The sequence below is a fragment of the Vanellus vanellus genome (assembly GCF_965231255.1).
Source record: "Vanellus vanellus genome assembly, chromosome: 3".
Lineage (NCBI taxonomy): Eukaryota > Metazoa > Chordata > Aves > Charadriiformes > Charadriidae > Vanellus > Vanellus vanellus.
Window position 1 is genome coordinate 22,235,162 of NC_138907.1, and position 18,894 is coordinate 22,254,055.

Here is an 18,894-nt window from a genome sequence, read left to right on the forward strand (position 1 = left end):
AAGGATACAGAGTTGACTGGGAAGTTCTGTCAGCATCCAAAGATTTGTCAGAATCTAACAATAGCAGACAGTTCGTCTCTTCATATCCTGTAGTTTACTTACCAATTCTACAGATGGTAATCCAGATTTACAATGGTAATCCAGATTTACAATGGTACAAACAAGGAAATACGCAGAACTGACATCTAACCAAGGCAAATGAAGAAATGAATGTGTAGTGAAAAAGGGGGAAATTTAGAGTCCAAGTGACAAATGCATTCAATAATCATCAACCATGTGGAAAGAAGCTTTAAGTATTCTCCATACCACTTTATTACATGACCAGTTTCCACAGTCTTTTTATAACCTCATGGTTCACCAATTTTCTCATTTTTGACATTTTTCTGGAAGTATTTAAGAGGCCCATAATGTGTTCCTAATTTACAATAGCTATCCCACAAAACTGGAACCATTAAACTAGTAGTAAGTGAACTATTGCTAATAGCCAGTTCAACATAATCCATTTCCTTGGCTACATGTGGAAACAGTTTTTGAGCAAAACATTGCAGGAAGTGCTTCATTCTAATCAAGTAGTACTAACAAGCAGTGTAACTTTCTAAAACTTTTGGAAGGAACAGAAATCCCTCAGGGAGGTCAAAAGGAATTTTTCCTTGAAAGGTGGGCTATCCTTCACCTCTCCATTATGTGTTTACTACACCTGGATCCTGAAGTTATCAGGCCAGGCAGTTTCACTACTGAGGTGCTGTATAGCCTTAATTCATTAGCTTGTTCCAGCCCTGTGCTTCCCCCAACCCACACTTGAACCTTAGAACTTCCAATTGCTTCTCCACCATGATTTCAGCTTTCCCACAGATTTTGACTGAAAACATCCCTAAAGCTATCTCAGATTTCCCCCACAAAATTGAGAAGTTATTACAGACATTTCAGTAAGCAAATAAATGAATAAATAAATGAGGAACGAATCAGAGTTTTTCACTGCTACCAATTCATTCATCTCTGCTGCCACCACGAACTCAGCCTTAATTTAGCCTTTTGAGAACGCGAAAAGCTCACAAGGCTAAAAATACCTAATGTTTCTACATTATATGAATTAGACTCACTGAACTGAGGTCAGAGAAACAAATCTTAATGGCAACTACATTCTCCTTGACTTTCTGGACAACGTGACAGAGCAACCACAGAATTTGCAGACCAAGTCACCCATCTCCCCTCTTCAAAAGTGGTTTGTTGTTTGGTTGGTTGGTTTTTTCACTAGTAGAAGCTAATATTGTGTGTGCAAAGTGACAGCCTTTTTAGAATCTCTGGAATGGTGGAAAAAGTAAAAAATGGGTACTAGTGTCAACCATACTGAAACAGTAGTCATCCCCTTTCATTCAAAATACAACTTCAAGTTATTTGACCTTTCTGAGCAAAGGGCATTTGGATAGTCCATATGATACAATATGCTATGCTGTGGAAGAGTAATGAAAGGCTTACTTCTGGAGTGCCATCTCCTTCTGCTGGTAAAGTTCACCAAGAATCTCCACTTTCTGCTGTAGTGTTTTGCACTCATTTTCCAGTCGAGCTTTGGCTGACTGGAGCGAACAGGAGTCATGTTCTAATTTTTTTATTTGCTCTGTTGGAGAAGCAAAGGTAGGTGAGGGAGTTGAAGGAAGTTGCAGCGAGAACCATTGCGCTACTTAAATGCTCTGTTTCTTTTCGAACCACATACAGCATTTCATCCTAAGACATTCCTTTGCTAAGCCTACCTTCCAGCTCATGTCTTGCTGTTACTTCATCACTCAGTTTGGATTGCAGAAGATTTCTGTCTTCTTCAACTATGGATAACATAGTTTTTACCTGAAAAGAGGAGCGCAAAGTTTATAATCTTAGGTATAGCAGTAACGTGGCTATGTTTACTAGATATCTTGCGCAGCATACCCTGGAGACATCCATCATCTGCTTAATCTGAGTCTTCATCTTCTCGCTCTCGTTATCTAGAAGAGAAAAATCTATTTGTTTTCCCCATTTCTTAGCCCAAATTCTCTAGACTCTAGGGCTGTTAAAAATAACACTCCCCACACTTTAATCTGGGATAGGTCTCTTTACACGGTCAAAAAAAAAAAAAAAAAAAAAAAAAAAAAAAAAGAGAGGGATGTGGGGAACAAAGCACAATACCAATTCCATGACCAGCACAACGTAACTATTAATTTATTCAAAAAGGCATTCAGAAGATTCCTTCTTGTCACTTCTTCTAGCCACCACACTAATTAATGTGAATGCAGTATGTGTTACTGGACATAGTGGCTGAAAATCAAGAAGTGGGAATTTCCAGCCCACATATACAGTATAGTTAGAAAAAAGAAAAAAAAAAAAAAACATACAAAAAAAAACACCACCAAAAAAAAAAAAAAATCAGAGGTTTTCAAAACCAGAGAAGTAGCAAATACATATGCAACATCAGGAATGACAAACTTCCTGAGTAGTTTTGAAAACATTTATTTCTGTCTTTCAGATTTAAAAGACGTGATTATCTAAATTAGTTATCTATTCAGAGGTAAGCACAATGCTCATTAAAAAAATAATATTAAAAAAATGTAGCATAACAACAAAACTGAGATTCTCAGCTTTTGGAATGTTAATTACTAACCTTTATATGCAATCTTTAAAACTGTGTCATTACACTTATGATATACCTAAAAGGTTATCAAACAGCAATTATTGGCCTTTTTAATGGTTTCTCCCTTCAGTTAGGAGACATTTTGTGTTTGAGGATTAAAGCTGTCAGTGTCTTAACCCACAGTCAGCTAAATGCATGGATTCCTCTTGTTCCCCATATAACATGACATGCTGCCGTGTAAGCTTTAGCCACTGGGCATATCAGCCAGCAGGTAGGATTACTGTACCTGGCAACTCTCCATTGGCCAGATCCTCTCCTGTGCTCCATTCACGCCCCTCACCATCCTTCTTGGACTCAGGTGCCGAATCCATGTCCAGCTGCTTCAGCTGCATAATGCAGTTAGTTAAAACCTAGTAATGAAATCAAAGGTTAATTGAAGAAGAATTGCTCTGCATTTTGTAAAGTATTCCAAAGTATTTTATGATGTGTAATATTTAAAGCAAGCTTGTTATAAAGAACCTACTTCAATTTCATTTTCCTTGTAGGCAAGTGCTTCTTCTATGTCCTTCTGAGATTTCTGATACAGTTTGATCTGCTCACTGAGCTCACTATGCCTCTCACTCCAACCTTCAGCTTCTTTTAGCAGCTGTATGAAGCACCAAGGCAAGATGATTACTTATTTTATTTTTAGTACAGGGTATATGTACTTAAACTCTATTTTACTGCCAGCTCTGGTGATAACTGATCACCACAAATCACAGATAAAGGGTAAACTTCACAGTTATCACACTCATCTCTAGTCCATTGGCAGAACCAGATGCTGGGAATCTTTCTGCAGTTTATATTATTAGGTGATTTTACAAATTTGACATTTTCTCAGCTAATATCCCAACATCAGAACCAAGTCGCTCACACACTTAAAAATAACAGGAATTAATTGCAGTCCAGAGGTAATCAAACCACATTCCAAAAGGCCACCTACTTCATGTATGGCAAAAGAAAACAGAAAGATATTTACAATTATCTGTAAAAGAACTTTCATGACATTTCAGGGCTAAACATCCTCCCCATTTAGCTTAGCTTCAGAATTGCTTTTTGGCAATTCTTTACCATTACTTCCTTCAGTCCTGATCCCAAGTAACAATCTCTTGATCATGCAGTGATCAGCACAGACTTTCTGTGAAGCTGCTGACAAAAACTGAATCACTGGAACTGACAAAGCCCTCATACTGAAGACATGTGGCTCACCCGCACAAAAAGCCTGTGCAGGCAGGCACAAGGGTTTAAATTTTATCCTGATAATATGGAATTCTGACACATTAAGAAAATGGAGACACACTGAAGTTATACTCAAGAAAACTAGGAACAAAGCCTTGATATTTTGTTCAAAAGAGAAACAAAGTTGCCTGGCCTGGGCATAACTTACTTGCTCCTTGCTCTTTTTCAGCCGAGTGTTCTCTTCCTGCACATGGTAAAGCTCAGATTTCACCTTTTCTTCGCTTAGTTTAGCTTCATTAAGGGCTATCTGCACCTACATATGATACAAAAAGGAACAAAAAAGACAAAGTTGAACTGCAATGGAGCAAGAGCTACATGTTACTTGGTAACTGAAAAAGGTATTCATGCACAACCAACTTGGTGCTGCCAAGCTAGCATTTTCTATTACATCCTAGATACAAATTTTCCTGGTAGAACCACATGTACCTGTGACTGTTAATAGGGTGTAGATAATGCTTTACCTCTGAAAGCTCTACAGAATGCACACTGACAGCCTCTTGAAGTTTCTCCAAGGACTTCTGGGCTTCAGAGATCTATATAAGAAAAAGATGAGTGGTGACTTTGTATTAGCCTGGTACATGCCTTAGCCCGAGTGTGTAATTACTTTACTTGTATATTTTGGAAGCATAAAAGGAAAGTCAAAACACCGACAAACTTCCATTTAGAGCAGCCATTAGATTAGCAGCAACACAGCACTGCCTTATCAGCAAGGCAAGCAATAGGAACGCACAATACATTAGAATCAACTTCCCCCTATGACTCTGCCTGTCCGACGTTGGGAAAGTTCCCTGTACACCTGCACAGTCTAGAGCGAAAGTACCAGGTGCTGCTGTCATTAGCAACAACCTTTGACCAAAACAAGACCAAAGAACTTGTTGGAGCTTACTATTGTTACAGAAAATCAGCCTTAAGGAGGAAAAAAAAAAAAAAAAAAAAAAAAAGATACAATCAATAGATTCTCCCCCTTGAGCTTGGGATGAACCTGAAATTTCAGTTCAGTTCTCTTTTTTTTGAGATGGTTCATCTCATTTGCTCTACTCCTCTCTATTCACTCATTAGGTCATGACCAGCTTTTAGGGCACATTAACTTAAAGAACAATGTAAGAAATAAGTGTGATTGCCCTTACCTTGTTCTGTTTCTTCTCATTCTTTTTCCTTTCTGTTTCAAGCAATGTGTGCAGATTTTTTACTTTGTCATCTAGTTGACGATTTTCTTCTTCTAGTCCTTTAACAGTGTCCTTAAAAAAAAAAAAAAAAAAGGAAGTGTATGTAAAAGACCACCTAAAGCAAGCTATTTTACTAACACTTTTGCTTTTGGTACAGAGACAGTTAACTGTTTCTTACCTTAAGCCCTGCAGTTTCATCTGACAGAATGTCTTTTTGTTCTTGGGCCACTTTCACAGACTCCTTTGCTTCCTTTATCTAAGCACACAAACAACCAAACAAAATTGAGGAAATTGACAGCGTAATATTCAGCAATAGGAAATAAAGATATTAGCTGTTGCACTGACTGCATCATTAAACCAGTAACAAAAAATTAGGAAGCAAGAGAGAAGAACCTAGAACAGTACCTTTTGATCATATTCTGAAATCTTTTCTAAGATTTCTGTTTTTTCTTGTAGAAGGTTTTTAATCTTTTCAGCAAGTTGCTTTTCAGTCACTAGGAAGAAAAAGAAAGTTTACAGTAACTGTACTTCATATCCTGGAGAAAAAAAAAATAAAATAAAATCAGAGCTATCATTACTACCACTTTGGGGCATATTTTCAAGTAAGGACTAAAGCATAAATCAGGATAGTGTCAATTCCCTAGCAGTCAGCCCTTTCTGCAGGAGTTGTAAGCATCTCCAGCTTTCATTTAAAGTTAGGATTGAAAACAAAACAGTAAAGCCATGAACACTGACACAAAGCATACAGCTCTGGCATCCACTTCACAGAAGCTGGTCAGAGAACACATGGTAGAACAGAGTAAGGTGCTGGCTACACACAGATGAAGTGTGTTCAAGGGAAGAACTGGCGGTGAAGATGTCAGAGCAGTGTCAGACTGCTGCTGTGATACTCAGGGAGATGCAACACCTTCCCTAACAACCACCTCTTCCTGCTGTATTGAAACTGAACGTTTGATCAACAAAGATAATAGGATGAAAGCTCTGAAAGACTTAGTTGGAATAGAAAAGAGACTGTCAGCTAGCAGACAGCATCAGTAAGCCTCAAGGAACAGCACTGCTTTCTAACAGACCTCCAAAAGGGCTATGACCGAGCAACAGTTCTTTAGGCATGCATTTGTTTCTCAACCTACACAAGTTGCCAACCAAGCCTCAGGATTCAAAAAAAATCATTAACATACTTAAATTATTATTGCAAATTAATTTAAAGAACATCCAATTGCCGTTCTTTTTCAAGTCCTAAACCACCCCGGTATGAACACCCCAAGCCTCATTTGCCTCACAGCAAATCCTGCAGGACAAACAGGAAGCACTGGTTGTTCCAACTGCATCCCACAGGTTGAAATGGCAACTGCTACTCCTCCCTCCCCTCCCACATGAGGGCTTCTGGGTCAGAGAGCCCTCCTGCTCTGGGGAGGGGAGAGCCAACAAGCAACTGCTGAGGTACAAGATAATTCTCAGCAGTTTAAGGGAGGCAGGAATCCCTGCATTAGCTTGGTCTCCCAATTTTACTACTGCCATGGGGAGTAGATAATAGATTTTGTCTCTGGTACTTCATTGTTAATATTCCTCTATTTTGGATAAAGATTTTAATAACAATATGACCTTTACCATGCTTGAAGAATATCTATTTGTTCTTAGCTTTACTGATTTCTATACAGTATCATACAGAAGAATATTTTGGCGGAAAAAAAGAGGATTAGACCCGTGTTCCTCATTTTTTCTGGGCAGGCTGCTAAGTAATTTCTACACCACCAATACCAACGTTTTTCCCCCTCCAATAAAAAAAAATTGTTTTGCAGTACAGAAATTACTTTACATATCTAAGGCATTTTTTTCAGCTCATCAATTCTGCATTAATTGTATAGAAGGAAACTGCAGTATAACTACAATGAAACTAGAGAGGAATGACTGATAGACAGTATGGTTTGTGAGGAAGAAAGAGGCAGAGAGTTCACATGAAGACAATTCTTTCATGTTTTTGTTTTGTATTCAATTCTGAATTTCAGCAATCACCCTACTTTAAATTCTATTTCTTTTCCATTCAGCACATTTCAACTTTATATACTTGAAGCTGGAAAAGTGTTCTTGTAAAAAGTGATGTGCTAGCCACAGGAATAGCTGCATATTTAGGTCTACATTTAGAAAGTGTCTTTGCAACTGCACAGCAGTCAGTTTCAGGCTCCCCTCAATCCAAAAAAGCAAGAGGAACTAGCTGCTACTTTTTGTGAGAAGCAACAAGCAAAAGCAGATCCACTGGTAATCAGAAAACCAAACCAAACTCTGTTCCACTACCATCATACCAGTAAACCAATGGATCACATTTATGTTGAACAAGGAGCTTTTCCTTGACCTTTAATTTGCAGGTATGAGTTGCATTGTTCTCTTAATCAAAGCATTATCAAAAGGAAAATGGAAATCCTCAGATTCAAGTTAAGTATCATCTACTGGCCTAGGTTACATCATAACCTCAAACTTAGTGTTCTCCTTGAAAGGGAGTGAAGATGAATGCTTGGTCCTCTGAAACAAATCTTCAAAATTTTTACACGCCTACGCATCAAATACACTGAAAAGGACAGCAAAACTTACCTTGATATATTCTACTCTTTACCTACAGAAGAAATAAATAAAAAAGAAAAAAAGAAGAATTAGCCGTAAAAAGTGATAAGTGAAAAATGTTATTAAATTTCCCTATAGAAAAAAATCACCACTTATATGTGGATTAAAGAAGCATATGGAAAACGCATCTAATGCTGCCAACAAGAGTGTTGAATAACACTACAAACAAGCTTAAGCTGTTTTCTAATAAAAGCTTCTACGTTAATGCCCTGTCCTAGAGCCTTAGTAAATGTGTTTACTCAGTCACTAAAAGGATAGCAGTAACTGCCCACATCCAATTTCCAAAGAAAATGAAGCCATTTTGCATCAAACAACAATCATGAACTTGCAAACATAAAAAAAATAAAAATTACATCCCAGTTTTGATCCTTTTAAAGCAATGTTTGTTTACTGTCAGTTGCTCATTTTGAAATTAACACCATTAAAGGACAATTTCAGCAGCTTTCTTTTTATGTTGTTACATTAGCACTAATTTGCATTTGAAACTGACCTAGTATACGCAATATCAAAACTAAGTAATGAAAAAAAAAAATACCAGTGTTGTTACAGATCATATTTAGTTTTAATTTATTTTTGTCAAGCAAAGATGAAGTATTCCACAGACTTCCAGAGCATATAGTCACTGAACTGGACAGCTGTAAAATAAACTGTCCTATTAGATTTTCATCTATCAGTTCCCAAGGAGATGCACGGCTATACTTGAGAACTGGTGATGGTACTTTTCTTGCACATAAAATTATCCATGTAGAAAACAGGGGGACAAGTGCAGAGTGAGGGAGTCCCCAGTGAGAATTAATATCAGATGCTTAGGGTCCTAAATACGGCACCTACAAGCAGCTGGACAGTATGACGGGGGCGGGGGAGGATTAACTGCTTGTTTTGGAGATAGTCAGCAACAGGCTCAAGCACATGGAAGGCTTCTCATTTCAAAGACATGCTGACCCTTTCCTCAGCTTTCTTGATTTACATCATACTCCCTTATTTTGCTTTCAAAACTGACCCTTATAAAAAAATCTCCAATTAATAGCTTAAAGGAAACGCTTCTCAGCTTGAAGAAAATTACAATTTAACTATTAAGCCCAGCATTTAGTTCACGTTAATGCTCTAAATGTAAAAAGTAAAAACATGAAAGACCACATATTGCTTTGACACCCATAATGCTGAAACAGTTTAACCGTACAAAAGACTGTGCAGTAAGTGAAATATCAGCAGGCTTGCAAGCATGAAGTGTACTCACTGAAAGGCAGGTTCTCCAGAAAATTATAGCAAGTGTGGCAATTCCCACTAAGGCAGTGATAATAATAGGCTCCCATGGAAGTCCATGGAAATCAGGCCCAGGACGAATTTCCTCAGGCAGCGTAGCAACCAGCTGAAAAACAACAACATTGACAACTATGAATATGTTTTCATTAAATACTCAGGCAATCTAAGTAATCTGCCAAATGCTTTTATTCCTCTCATAAAACCAGAGAACCATCTAGAGCTTTCCTGCAGTTTTTCTGTATGCTGAAAACTGAAAATGAAGAAAACCACAAAGCAGCTTGATGCTTGCATTTTAACTCAGAACTCTGAGTATCTGGAAGACACCTGACAGTAACAATCTGCTGGCAGAGAACAGCTACACCAAAATAAGCTGATACACTCACTGTATGTTACACAGCGCTACATTATTTTATCGGTTTCCAAATAAAGCTATAAGGGTGGAAAAATATAGAAAAAAAAACAAACCCAAACAGCTTTACATCTGGACATTTGTAACAATCTAGTAAAAATGGCTCATATCTTTTCCCCACTTTCACCCTGGTCACAGGGTCATATGTGTCTCGTCATACGTCTCTCTGAAGGCCAGAGAGCACCAACTGCCTGAAAAAAGTGCGAATGTACCTGGTACGGATTACAGGGCCGATACAGACATGGCGCTCGGAAAATAAACTGTAGCAGCCACACAGAAACCGCTGCCTTCTCCCTGGCCGCAACTGGCCGGAGCGTGAGATTAAAATGCGGGCACACACTTCCCCCTCCAATGCCCGACCTAGGGGCGTGCTGGCGTTTTCGCAGGCACCCTCTCCCTCCGGGTGCCGGGGAGCGGCAAGAGGTCAGGCAGCCATCCCTACCCCCGTTGACGCCGGCAGACGCCTCCGCTCCCGCGGGACTGCCCCACATCGCCGGGGGGGGCTGGGGGCGGAGGGGGCGAGGAAAAACAGCCCCTTTGCGACGGGAGCGGGGCAGGGGGGAATCCCCTCAGGGACGCGGAGCCACGTCCGCCCCGGCCCGTCTCCCCCGAGGCGGGGGGCGGGCTGTCACTTGGGGCGCCGAGTCCCCCGGTTTGGACCGGCGGGGCCTCTCCGCCTCTCGTCACGGCCGCCGGCCGTTAACGGCTCCCAACGGCCGGCGCGCTCCACCCCTCCCCGCCCCCCTTCTCCCCTCGCGCACCTGCAGCAGCCGCCGCGCCGGGGGCTCCGCGAGGCGCGCGCCGCCGCCCGCGGGGTCCATGGCGGCGCGAGCCAACTTCCAGGCACACGTCAGCCCAGAGTGACAACCTCTCCCCCCCCCCCCCCCCAATATACACCGCCCTGCCCGCGCGTCATCGGCACGCGCCATCGACCCGCATGCGCAGCCGCCATCTCCGCCACTCACCCGCCGCAGGAGCTGCCGGGCCGCGGGCGCCGCTTCGTCGAAGGCTCCCCGTGAGGCGGCGCCTGCCTCCGCCCCAGGGCCTGCCGGCCGCCCGGCGCCCTCATCCGGGCCTGGAGGGAGAGGGAGAGAGGGGTTACCTGACGGAGCGGCCGCGCCCGCGCCAGCCGGGCCCAGACAGGGCAGGGCTGCAACGGGGAACCTGCTTCGCCACCGCCCCCCGCCGTTTCTGCGGCATCTGAGGCGAAATTTCAAATTACGGTTCTCCAGAGCATCGAAGAAAGAGGTAGAAGTCCTTAGAAAGGATAGCGATATTCCACGGGCTGCTTCAGGAAAGGTACCGCAGAGAGGGACAGGCACATAGACAAGCCACTTGTCTGTGCTCTGTCTGGGGCAGGCTTGGCTAACTCCTTCAGCAGCGAGGCAACAACAACAACAAAAAGGCACACAGCCTCAGCAGCGAGGCAACATCCTAATCAACGAAGTGACATCTTCTAATGCGTTTACAGCACTGTTAGTATGGCACAAGCTTTAAACTGCCTTTACTTCTACCCTGATCTGAACCCTGCCTCCTCCTCTCACTGCTACTGCTGCCATGAGTTCAGGACAGCAGATTCAAATAACCACCTGCCTAGCCTGATGTTACATTGTGGAACAGCTTTGACCAGCAATTCTACAAGCATCTGTCCTGTTTTTTCTCAGCACTTCTGGCAGTCCTCATAGGAATGCCTGGCAAACAGCATTTAACCACCGTGAAGGAAGGAAGATGGTCTAAAATACAACTGAACATCCAATGGCTTAACCACATAAGTAATCCACTAGCCATTTGAAATTCATTAGGTATCTTTGCATTCAACCTAAAGTTTCCCGCAGTACTTAGAAGATGCTCAAAAGTGCTTAGCTATGGGGATTGTACTTATGCTCCATAGCATAAGAAAGCTAAGCAAGATGTGCCTGAATTTTGTGTAAATGCTCAGTGAAATCTGTTTTATGTAGCATAATCAGAGGTGAATGCAGAACAGCAGAGCTGAGCTTAGCACTAAGAGAAGTCAAAGGTAGTTTCATGCCAAAACAGAGCTAAGGAAGATGATGGTAATAGGATCCCTCATTGGCATAATGACCAGTCAGCACATTTGCTCCAGAGGGAGAAAGCCTCAGAAGAACAGAGTCAAACATTTCTCCTACTCCAACAAATACCTTAGCCAGAAATTACTGAACTGCTTGAGGGAAGCTACAATCCATCTTTTCTGGTAAGTAATGTAGCCCAGAGACACTGGTTAAGAAGAAGATAGTGCGGTGATTCAATAGCCTAATGGTTAGACTATCAGTCCCCCTGCAAGGTGAAGGAAACACAGGCTGATGGTATGTTTCCAGTGATTTCTGCTCTTTATCCACTACCATCCTGAGACACAGTATATCAGCCCGAGCACAGAGCTCTGACTATGACACTTAGAGGAGAACTTATTTCTCTAGTGCAAAACGGTAGTAGAAAAACCACTCTGCTGAGATAAGTGGTAGTGAGACAATACTGCTAGTAGAGGGACTGTTACAGATTATTGAAAGCCATTAGTATTACAGCAACATAAAATGAAAATATTAGTAAAAACCTTGGCAATTGCCTAAAAAACATTCAACCATGCTCCTCTTTAAGCGCAAAAGAACAAAATAACCAAATTCCAAAAGGTTACCTGCAGCAAAATCTTCCCTGGCACTCTCTCCTGAATCAATTGACCCGAAGGAACTATCTTCCAGCAGTGATCCTCTTTCACTATCATACCCTTCTTCGGCTTCTCTATTACCCGACAAGTTGGCCTCTTCATGCTCAGGTGGAACATTAACAGCCCTCTCCTCCTCCTTCTCAGTAGGCTGTTCTGGCCTCTCATCTTCAAGCCACTGAAATTTCTGGTTGCTTTCATCAATGGCATTTGGGTTTCTGATGGAAACTCTGTCATACTCAGCCTCTTTTGCACCATCTATGACAGACAGGGAGACAATTAAGCACTGAGCTAATGTGTATTTCTCACCCACAGTTGTCTCCAGTGAAATACTGCATTTGACAAAGCATTCTTCACACTTTTAAACACTTCAGCTTGTGTATTGCTTCCAATATATTCTCAATCAATCTTCATTAACATCTAATTAAATGTTTGTATAGAATTTATGCAAGGTATCAACCACTGACCTTGCAATGAAATATTGCAAAGTGAAATATTTTCAGTGTTCATGACTTTATCAGAGAACATATACTTCACATGCACTGCTGTGAAAGGAGCCTTGCTAAGACTGTGTCTTACCACTTTGTGCATTAATTAGAAAAAACAGCAAGTTTGCAGGGGGCTCTATTGATGGGGGGAAGAACCAGCCAAGGAGCTGTTTGTTCAGTATTTCTGCTTATGCACTCTTTCATGAATGTGGGCAAAAGTAAAATGATAGGGACACCTGAGATTTTAGGTGTATGGATTTAGTGCGTGAACTTTGCATTAATCACTGGATCTCTCATAATTACGTGCTAGCTAGTGCAGAAAAAAAGACTGCTCTAAACCCTCTAGAAAATTCAGCACATTAGTGTATGTGAATCCCTATTTCTCAAGATGGGGAGACATAGACATGACCTGAATGGCTCCATCTAGCCATATCCATGCACAGATCCCACTTCCTTGCACAGAACCTGGCCTATAAGAACAGACATGCTGAGCTCAACGTTTTCTCTCAGGGTTTGTCCCTGGGTCACCCACCACAATGCCAAAAATACACATTAAAAATAAGCAAAATCCCAGCAGATTCCACAGGGTGTCTTTCAATTCTGCTCCCTCACCCTCTTCTTAAAGCTTCTTTAGGCTACATATTGTTGTCTGGTCTGTTTCATCTATTTATTAAATGGTTTAACATCGTACCTTGAACGTGCAGCTGATCATGTTCCTGTTCTGGAATAGATGCAAGTGGGACACTCTCACTAGCAGATGAATATTTACTCCTTAAAGAATATATTAATTCTTGAATATCATCCATCAGTGCGCTCTCCTCATCATACAAATCCATCTCTTTCACCACCTCCTCTTTATTTTCTGCCACTCTGGAATCCAGAACTTTTCCCACAACATCCATAATACTCGATTCTGAAAACTCAAGTATCTGGTCCAAGGCTTTTTCTATATCTTCATTATTGTGGCTTGCCTTCCGAGCAAGCTCCATCTCTACCTTCATGTCATGAAACATGGCTTCTATCCTAACCACGTGTTGAAGCCCAAGGTACTTTTGTAGACGTATTACACGCTTTTCATCAAGAAAATCTCTCATTATTGTGAGCCGTTTCACAGACTCACTGAAGTCTGTTACAGTGTCATTTGTGGCTGCTGAGCCATCATCAGGGCTGGGGAAATGTGCAAATTGCTGGTGGTGATTTCTTGTATGCTCTAAATTTTGCACCTCTTTTGAGTCGGTCTGTGAAATGCCCTCTGGGAGATGATCTTTCCTTTGGTTAAAGTCATTTTTGTCTTCCATGTCAGGAGACTGGAAATTACGTTCTTCCACAGCTGATGGTTCCTCAGCTTCAGAAGATTCCTCATCATCTTCCATGACATGTTCCATCTCATCCAATTTAGCATCTTCACTCACTGGTACCTCAACCTCTCTGTTCCCAGTCTTGCTTGCATCTTGCATACCGACTGGTTTTTTATCCTCCTTAGAAAATGAATTTGTTTCCTCTCCTGTTTTGTAAGTAGGATTTGCCGTTGCTGAAACAGCTTCGCTTAGTACTTCTAATTCAGGGTTTGTACTTTTAACATTTAGTTTATCACCCTGTACATTTGCAGCCCTTGCTTGCGAGAGCTTTGCACTTGCAGCATTCTCATCTTCCAGTAGCTCTTCCTGTACTTGTTTCAGGTCAGGGTTGTCTTCGTCATCTGGCTCGTCAGATTGCAATTCTGGTCTTAGTGTTCTTTCTTTAGCTGGATTTGTGCCAAGATTTCTGTCTGAATCTGCATCCTCAGTACGAGAAGTTCCTTGCTGAGTAAGATTCTCTGTATTAGTATTCTGTGTAGTGCTTTTTGATTTTTCTTCAGAGGAGCTTTTCTCAATGCTTTCTTCAAATACTGTCATCTTGCCAAGATTTCTTGAAAGCTCTTCTTTCACATCTGCCTCTGAATACTCAGTCTCATTTTCCCATGGCCTAGGTTGCTCGACAGCTCCTCTATGGCTTGGGTCTCCCTCCCCTGCAGGGGTTTCTTTCATGTTTCTCCTTTCTATTTCAGGTTCTTTGTTAAGTGAGGTGGGGTTTTGATTTTCATGATCGTTGTCCCCTGTTTGTTTCAAATCTTCTTCATGTCCTAGAAGTTCCTTCTCCACAGTGGGCATTCCATGCTCCAGTTTTTCTTTCAAGATGTCAGTATCTCCTAAGTCACTTTGAGATGCATTTTTTACCTCTTCCACTGGTTTGACTGGAACATCAACAGAAGGCTTGTTCTCAGCTCTTACTTTCTCCTTTGTTTTCTCCCATAGCTTTTTGTGCTTTAAATCACTTTCCAAGACCTCTTTCAAGGTGTCATCCTCAAGCTGTTTCTCATCTTTCTCTATTTGAGCAAGTGGCACTCTTTCTGGACTTCCATTGGTATCACCACCAGGTGGTTTTACAGCATCTTGCTTGCTTTTAACAAATGATTTGGACTCCAGATCATCTCCTGGACTAGGCACAACACGAAGATCAGGCACAGCTGTACTCTTCAGCTCTTCAGTATGTGGCTCAGTTCCATCAACCATGAGCTGCTCTTCAAACTGTTCAGTTTTGTTTGTTTTTTCTTTTGAAACTGGATCACCTGTACCTACAGGTTCCTCTCTAAGGAGTTCTTTGGAGAGATCCTCAGGTTGAGTTGTTGCTGGTGCTTCTCTTTTACTAATTAGCATCACTTCATCCTGTTTCTCTTTTGGTTGTTTAGATTCGGACCTGTCCACACTTACACCATCACCCGACTTCTTCCTCTTAGTGAAGGCATCCTTTAGAATTAATACATCTGAATTGAGTTCTTCCTCACTGTCTCTTTGGTTATTTAGCTCTGTAGCACCCTTTACATCTTCATCAGGTTCGTCATGATTTTGTGACTCAATGGCATCATTTTCATCATCTTCTAAATCCGCTGGGGATGCAATTTCTTCCTCCGCTGTAAAGGACAGCAAAGGGATTTCTTCAGACTGATCCGCAAAGTCTGGCTCCTCCTCTGCATCATGTGCATTAATGCTCAAATCTTCATTAAAATCATCTTCTGGTGATGTAACAAGGCGAGTCACTTCATCATCTGACACAACAGCATCAGCAGTTGAGCCAAATTTTGTTTTCAAGTTCACAGAGAGCTCTCTGTTTAAAAGTGTGTAGGCATTGACTTCTTCATTCTCTTTGTCAAGTTGTCTGGTTTCACCCTGAGGAATACTAGTGTTTTTGGTATTTTCACTTTCTAGCCCTTTTAGTTTCCCATGTAGCATTCCTTTCAAGTGCTCATGTGCAATTTGATCTCCCTGAGAGTCTTCTTCATGACTATTGACACTGGAGTCTCCCCCAGTATTTTCAGTTCCTTCTGCAAGAGAACTGTCTGCTCCCTCTGTCACGACGAGGGCTTCCTTGTCTTCTTCTGTGCTTAGCTCAAGATTGTCTGTCTCCAAAGCATCAAGGGACTTTACTGTATCAACCTTTTCAATATCCACATCCCTTTGAATTCCTTCAGCTGATTTTGTCCCTGGGTCACTTGATTCAGTTTCCCCTTCATTTGCTATTGTCTCTTGTAATGACTTCAAAAGCTCATCCACATTATAATTATCAAAATCATCCCTTCCGCCATCAAAGCAAACAAAGTCTGTTTCCTGAAATGAAAAACAATATGTAGTCACAAATATTATTTTCTTTATTACAGTGATGAGACCAAATCCTTTTTTTTTTTTTTGGTTAGAGAGAGATGCAGCAGCAAAATAAATTGTATTAACTGTGCAGAATTAACCCCTTGCATCCTTAACCAAAAGTCTCTTTGATCAGTGAAGTTTTGCCCAAGGACTCTTAAAACCTAAGTAAAAATATTATGTCTTAGCCCCTTCAAAGACCTCCTAGTGAGGAACAAACTGGAAGTCAGCAATGGGGTTGACAGTATTATACATTAATCATCACATATATCCTGAATTAAGAACAAGTCTACTGTTGAATGCCAGTGAGGAGAAGGAAAACATCACTAAGCTTGCTTGTCCCAATCTCTTTCAGTTGGTCTCCCCTCAAATGACCAAGTCCTCCAAGCAGGAGCTGCCTGTCACACAATTTCTGAAAAATAAATTAAACAGCAGTGCAAACCACAGAATATGATTTTATATGGGTCTGAAGCTGCAACCACAAACCGGCCTTACTCGCACAACTCTGAAGTTACTAGCTATTACTGCATGAAAGTCACTTACGTGTGTAAGGGTTGAAGGACCAATTCTAGAATCAAGGGCTAACAGTGTTTCAGGTTTTGTTTGTTTCTGATAATACTTTAAAATTCTAAAGTTTGGAAAAAGAAAGAATTCTGCATACATACCAAACAGCCTATGTGCGAGACAGCTAGCAGCATTTCTAGAGCTCAATCCAAACAGATTTTGTTAAAAGAAAACCAGAATATTCAAGAAAAGAAAGATCACTGACCAAATTTTGGGCTTACACACCCATCCGCATACATAGCTGCACAAACATTCCACCCCCCGACACATATGTGCATCTCTGCACATATGTAGCTGCTTAGTAACAAAAGGTAACTAAGGATGACTGATATTCCCATTCTCCTCAGGTTTTTATTGAATGCTGAGGTAAGTAAGCAGCCCAATTAAAACAATAACAATTAAGACTTACATCTGTTGGTAACTCTAGCTCCTCATTGGAATAATTATGATTTACTTCAAGTAAATCCTTTGGAAAATATCCAAAATCACTTCCAACCTGCCAGAAAACAAAGACAAGCAAACAAAAAGCAGTAAAGAAGCTTTTGAAATCATGTGATTATGTTAAAATCCTAATTACAGACACTAGTAACAAATGCATCAAACTCACTCTCAGGTATTTCTAAATGAGGTTTAACACAGTGAATAAAATAAGATTAGCAATGCCTTGTTTTCATTGAGGTTTTATACTTAGATTTCACAACACCTTTGTGCAGTTGGTAAGTTTTACTATTCGTGTGTTAAAGCTTGACTTACAACAAATTACAAGAAGAACTGGGAGTGAAGCCCAAGCATTCTGGTTCACATGCTTTAACTGCTATTGTGCACTCTCGCTGGCACCACGTATGCCTCAAGTATTTTCTCAAGTAGTAAGAAGAAGAGGAACTTTGGCTAATAAGATCTACATCCACATACAATATTATAGTCTGAAATAGGCTCACTTTGTAGCTTCAGAAAAAAAAATTCTTAAAGCAGATTTTAGGAAAACGCAAAATTGTACCTGAGGTAATAATAATCTATTTTAAAACCTGCATGGAAAAATATACAAATGCATTGTTGCTCTTCAGTGACTAATATGAGCAAAAATCGGTTGCAGATGGCTATTTTCAAGCAAGTCAACGTGCTAAGCCAAGGCAAACAGTGGAAGACAAGAATCTCTCTTATCACTCACTGGATAAGATCTACACGGTAATGCTCTCACTTGAGACTTCTGACAACAGCTGTCAAGAAGCCAATATTAATAGCATGCTATCACTACACAGATTAGATAATCCAGGCAATTAGAGCCTGGTGGACACACCTAGAAAGGTACAGACTTCCTAGACACCAAAATATCCGGGGGTAAAAAAGTGTTGGTCAATGTTTTGTTATAGGAGGAAGATGACAATTGCCAATTTTCTTGAAAAACTTATTTGGGAAGAGCAGTCAGTTAAAGATCAAATTAAAAAGGAAGACAGTTATGCCAAAATAATTAGGGATATATACATATATGTACTATTACATTGATATCACTGAAATAGGCTCACTTGACCTGAAGTTTCTGGATTTACAATGGCAGAAAAGGAAGGAAAATCATATCCAGTAAATAATATGCATTAATACCTTTTTTGATGTTGCTGTTATGCAAGCAAAGTAAGCACTGTATTTCTCATGCAAATCTTACCTTCCATAGTTGAGAACTCTCAGGTTAGTTCTACATAGATAAAAAAATAAATCTATTACCTCCCCACCTTTTGTAAACACATAGAGATACTTCCTCACAGAAAAGAGATAATGTATGCAGGTATTGGGAGTTATTGGGAATGGGAAATTAAACTAGACAGGTCAAATCAAAACCTTGTCTGTGTGCATATACTACAGTTTTATTCTAAATTGGTCTGTTTCTACAAACTTCTATTTCAGTTTTAAATGATCTTTCTGAAAACAAAAGCCAAAGCTTCAAAGTAGCCTCCTTACAGACTAATCTCCGTGACTACCATTATAATTAGGCATCACAATTTGAAACTCATTTAGTGTAATCCAAGCTGCTGACCATACAAGTCCTCTGCAGTGACCCAGTTTGCCACTTAAGTGGTTTATGAGCCATATGGGATCCGCATGCCCAAAATTTCATCTGCTCCTCTCCCTACAAGTCCTCTGTTGTAAGAGAAAAAATGCCTC

The 18,894-nt window shown here is 40.7% G+C and overlaps 1 protein-coding gene across 1 annotated transcript in view; it reads right to left on the bottom strand.

Moving 5' to 3' along the window:
* The window catches only part of MIA3 (MIA SH3 domain ER export factor 3), a 28,820-nt gene that overhangs the window by 4,571 nt on the left and 5,355 nt on the right, over positions 1-18,894 (bottom strand). Inside the window, exons 3-18 of the mRNA XM_082480398.1 lie at positions 17,147-17,233; positions 13,188-16,140; positions 11,982-12,266; positions 10,297-10,406; positions 8,897-9,028; positions 7,630-7,651; positions 5,449-5,537; positions 5,222-5,299; positions 5,005-5,115; positions 4,339-4,410; positions 4,026-4,130; positions 3,123-3,245; positions 2,886-3,009; positions 1,921-1,976; positions 1,749-1,839; positions 1,477-1,615 (exon numbers count right to left, since the gene is read on the bottom strand). Of these exons, the coding sequence (XP_082336524.1) occupies positions 1,477-1,615; positions 1,749-1,839; positions 1,921-1,976; positions 2,886-3,009; positions 3,123-3,245; positions 4,026-4,130; positions 4,339-4,410; positions 5,005-5,115; positions 5,222-5,299; positions 5,449-5,537; positions 7,630-7,651; positions 8,897-9,028; positions 10,297-10,406; positions 11,982-12,266; positions 13,188-16,140; positions 17,147-17,233 (4,577 nt within the window). The remainder of the gene's footprint in view (positions 1-1,476; positions 1,616-1,748; positions 1,840-1,920; positions 1,977-2,885; positions 3,010-3,122; positions 3,246-4,025; positions 4,131-4,338; positions 4,411-5,004; positions 5,116-5,221; positions 5,300-5,448; positions 5,538-7,629; positions 7,652-8,896; positions 9,029-10,296; positions 10,407-11,981; positions 12,267-13,187; positions 16,141-17,146; positions 17,234-18,894) is intronic.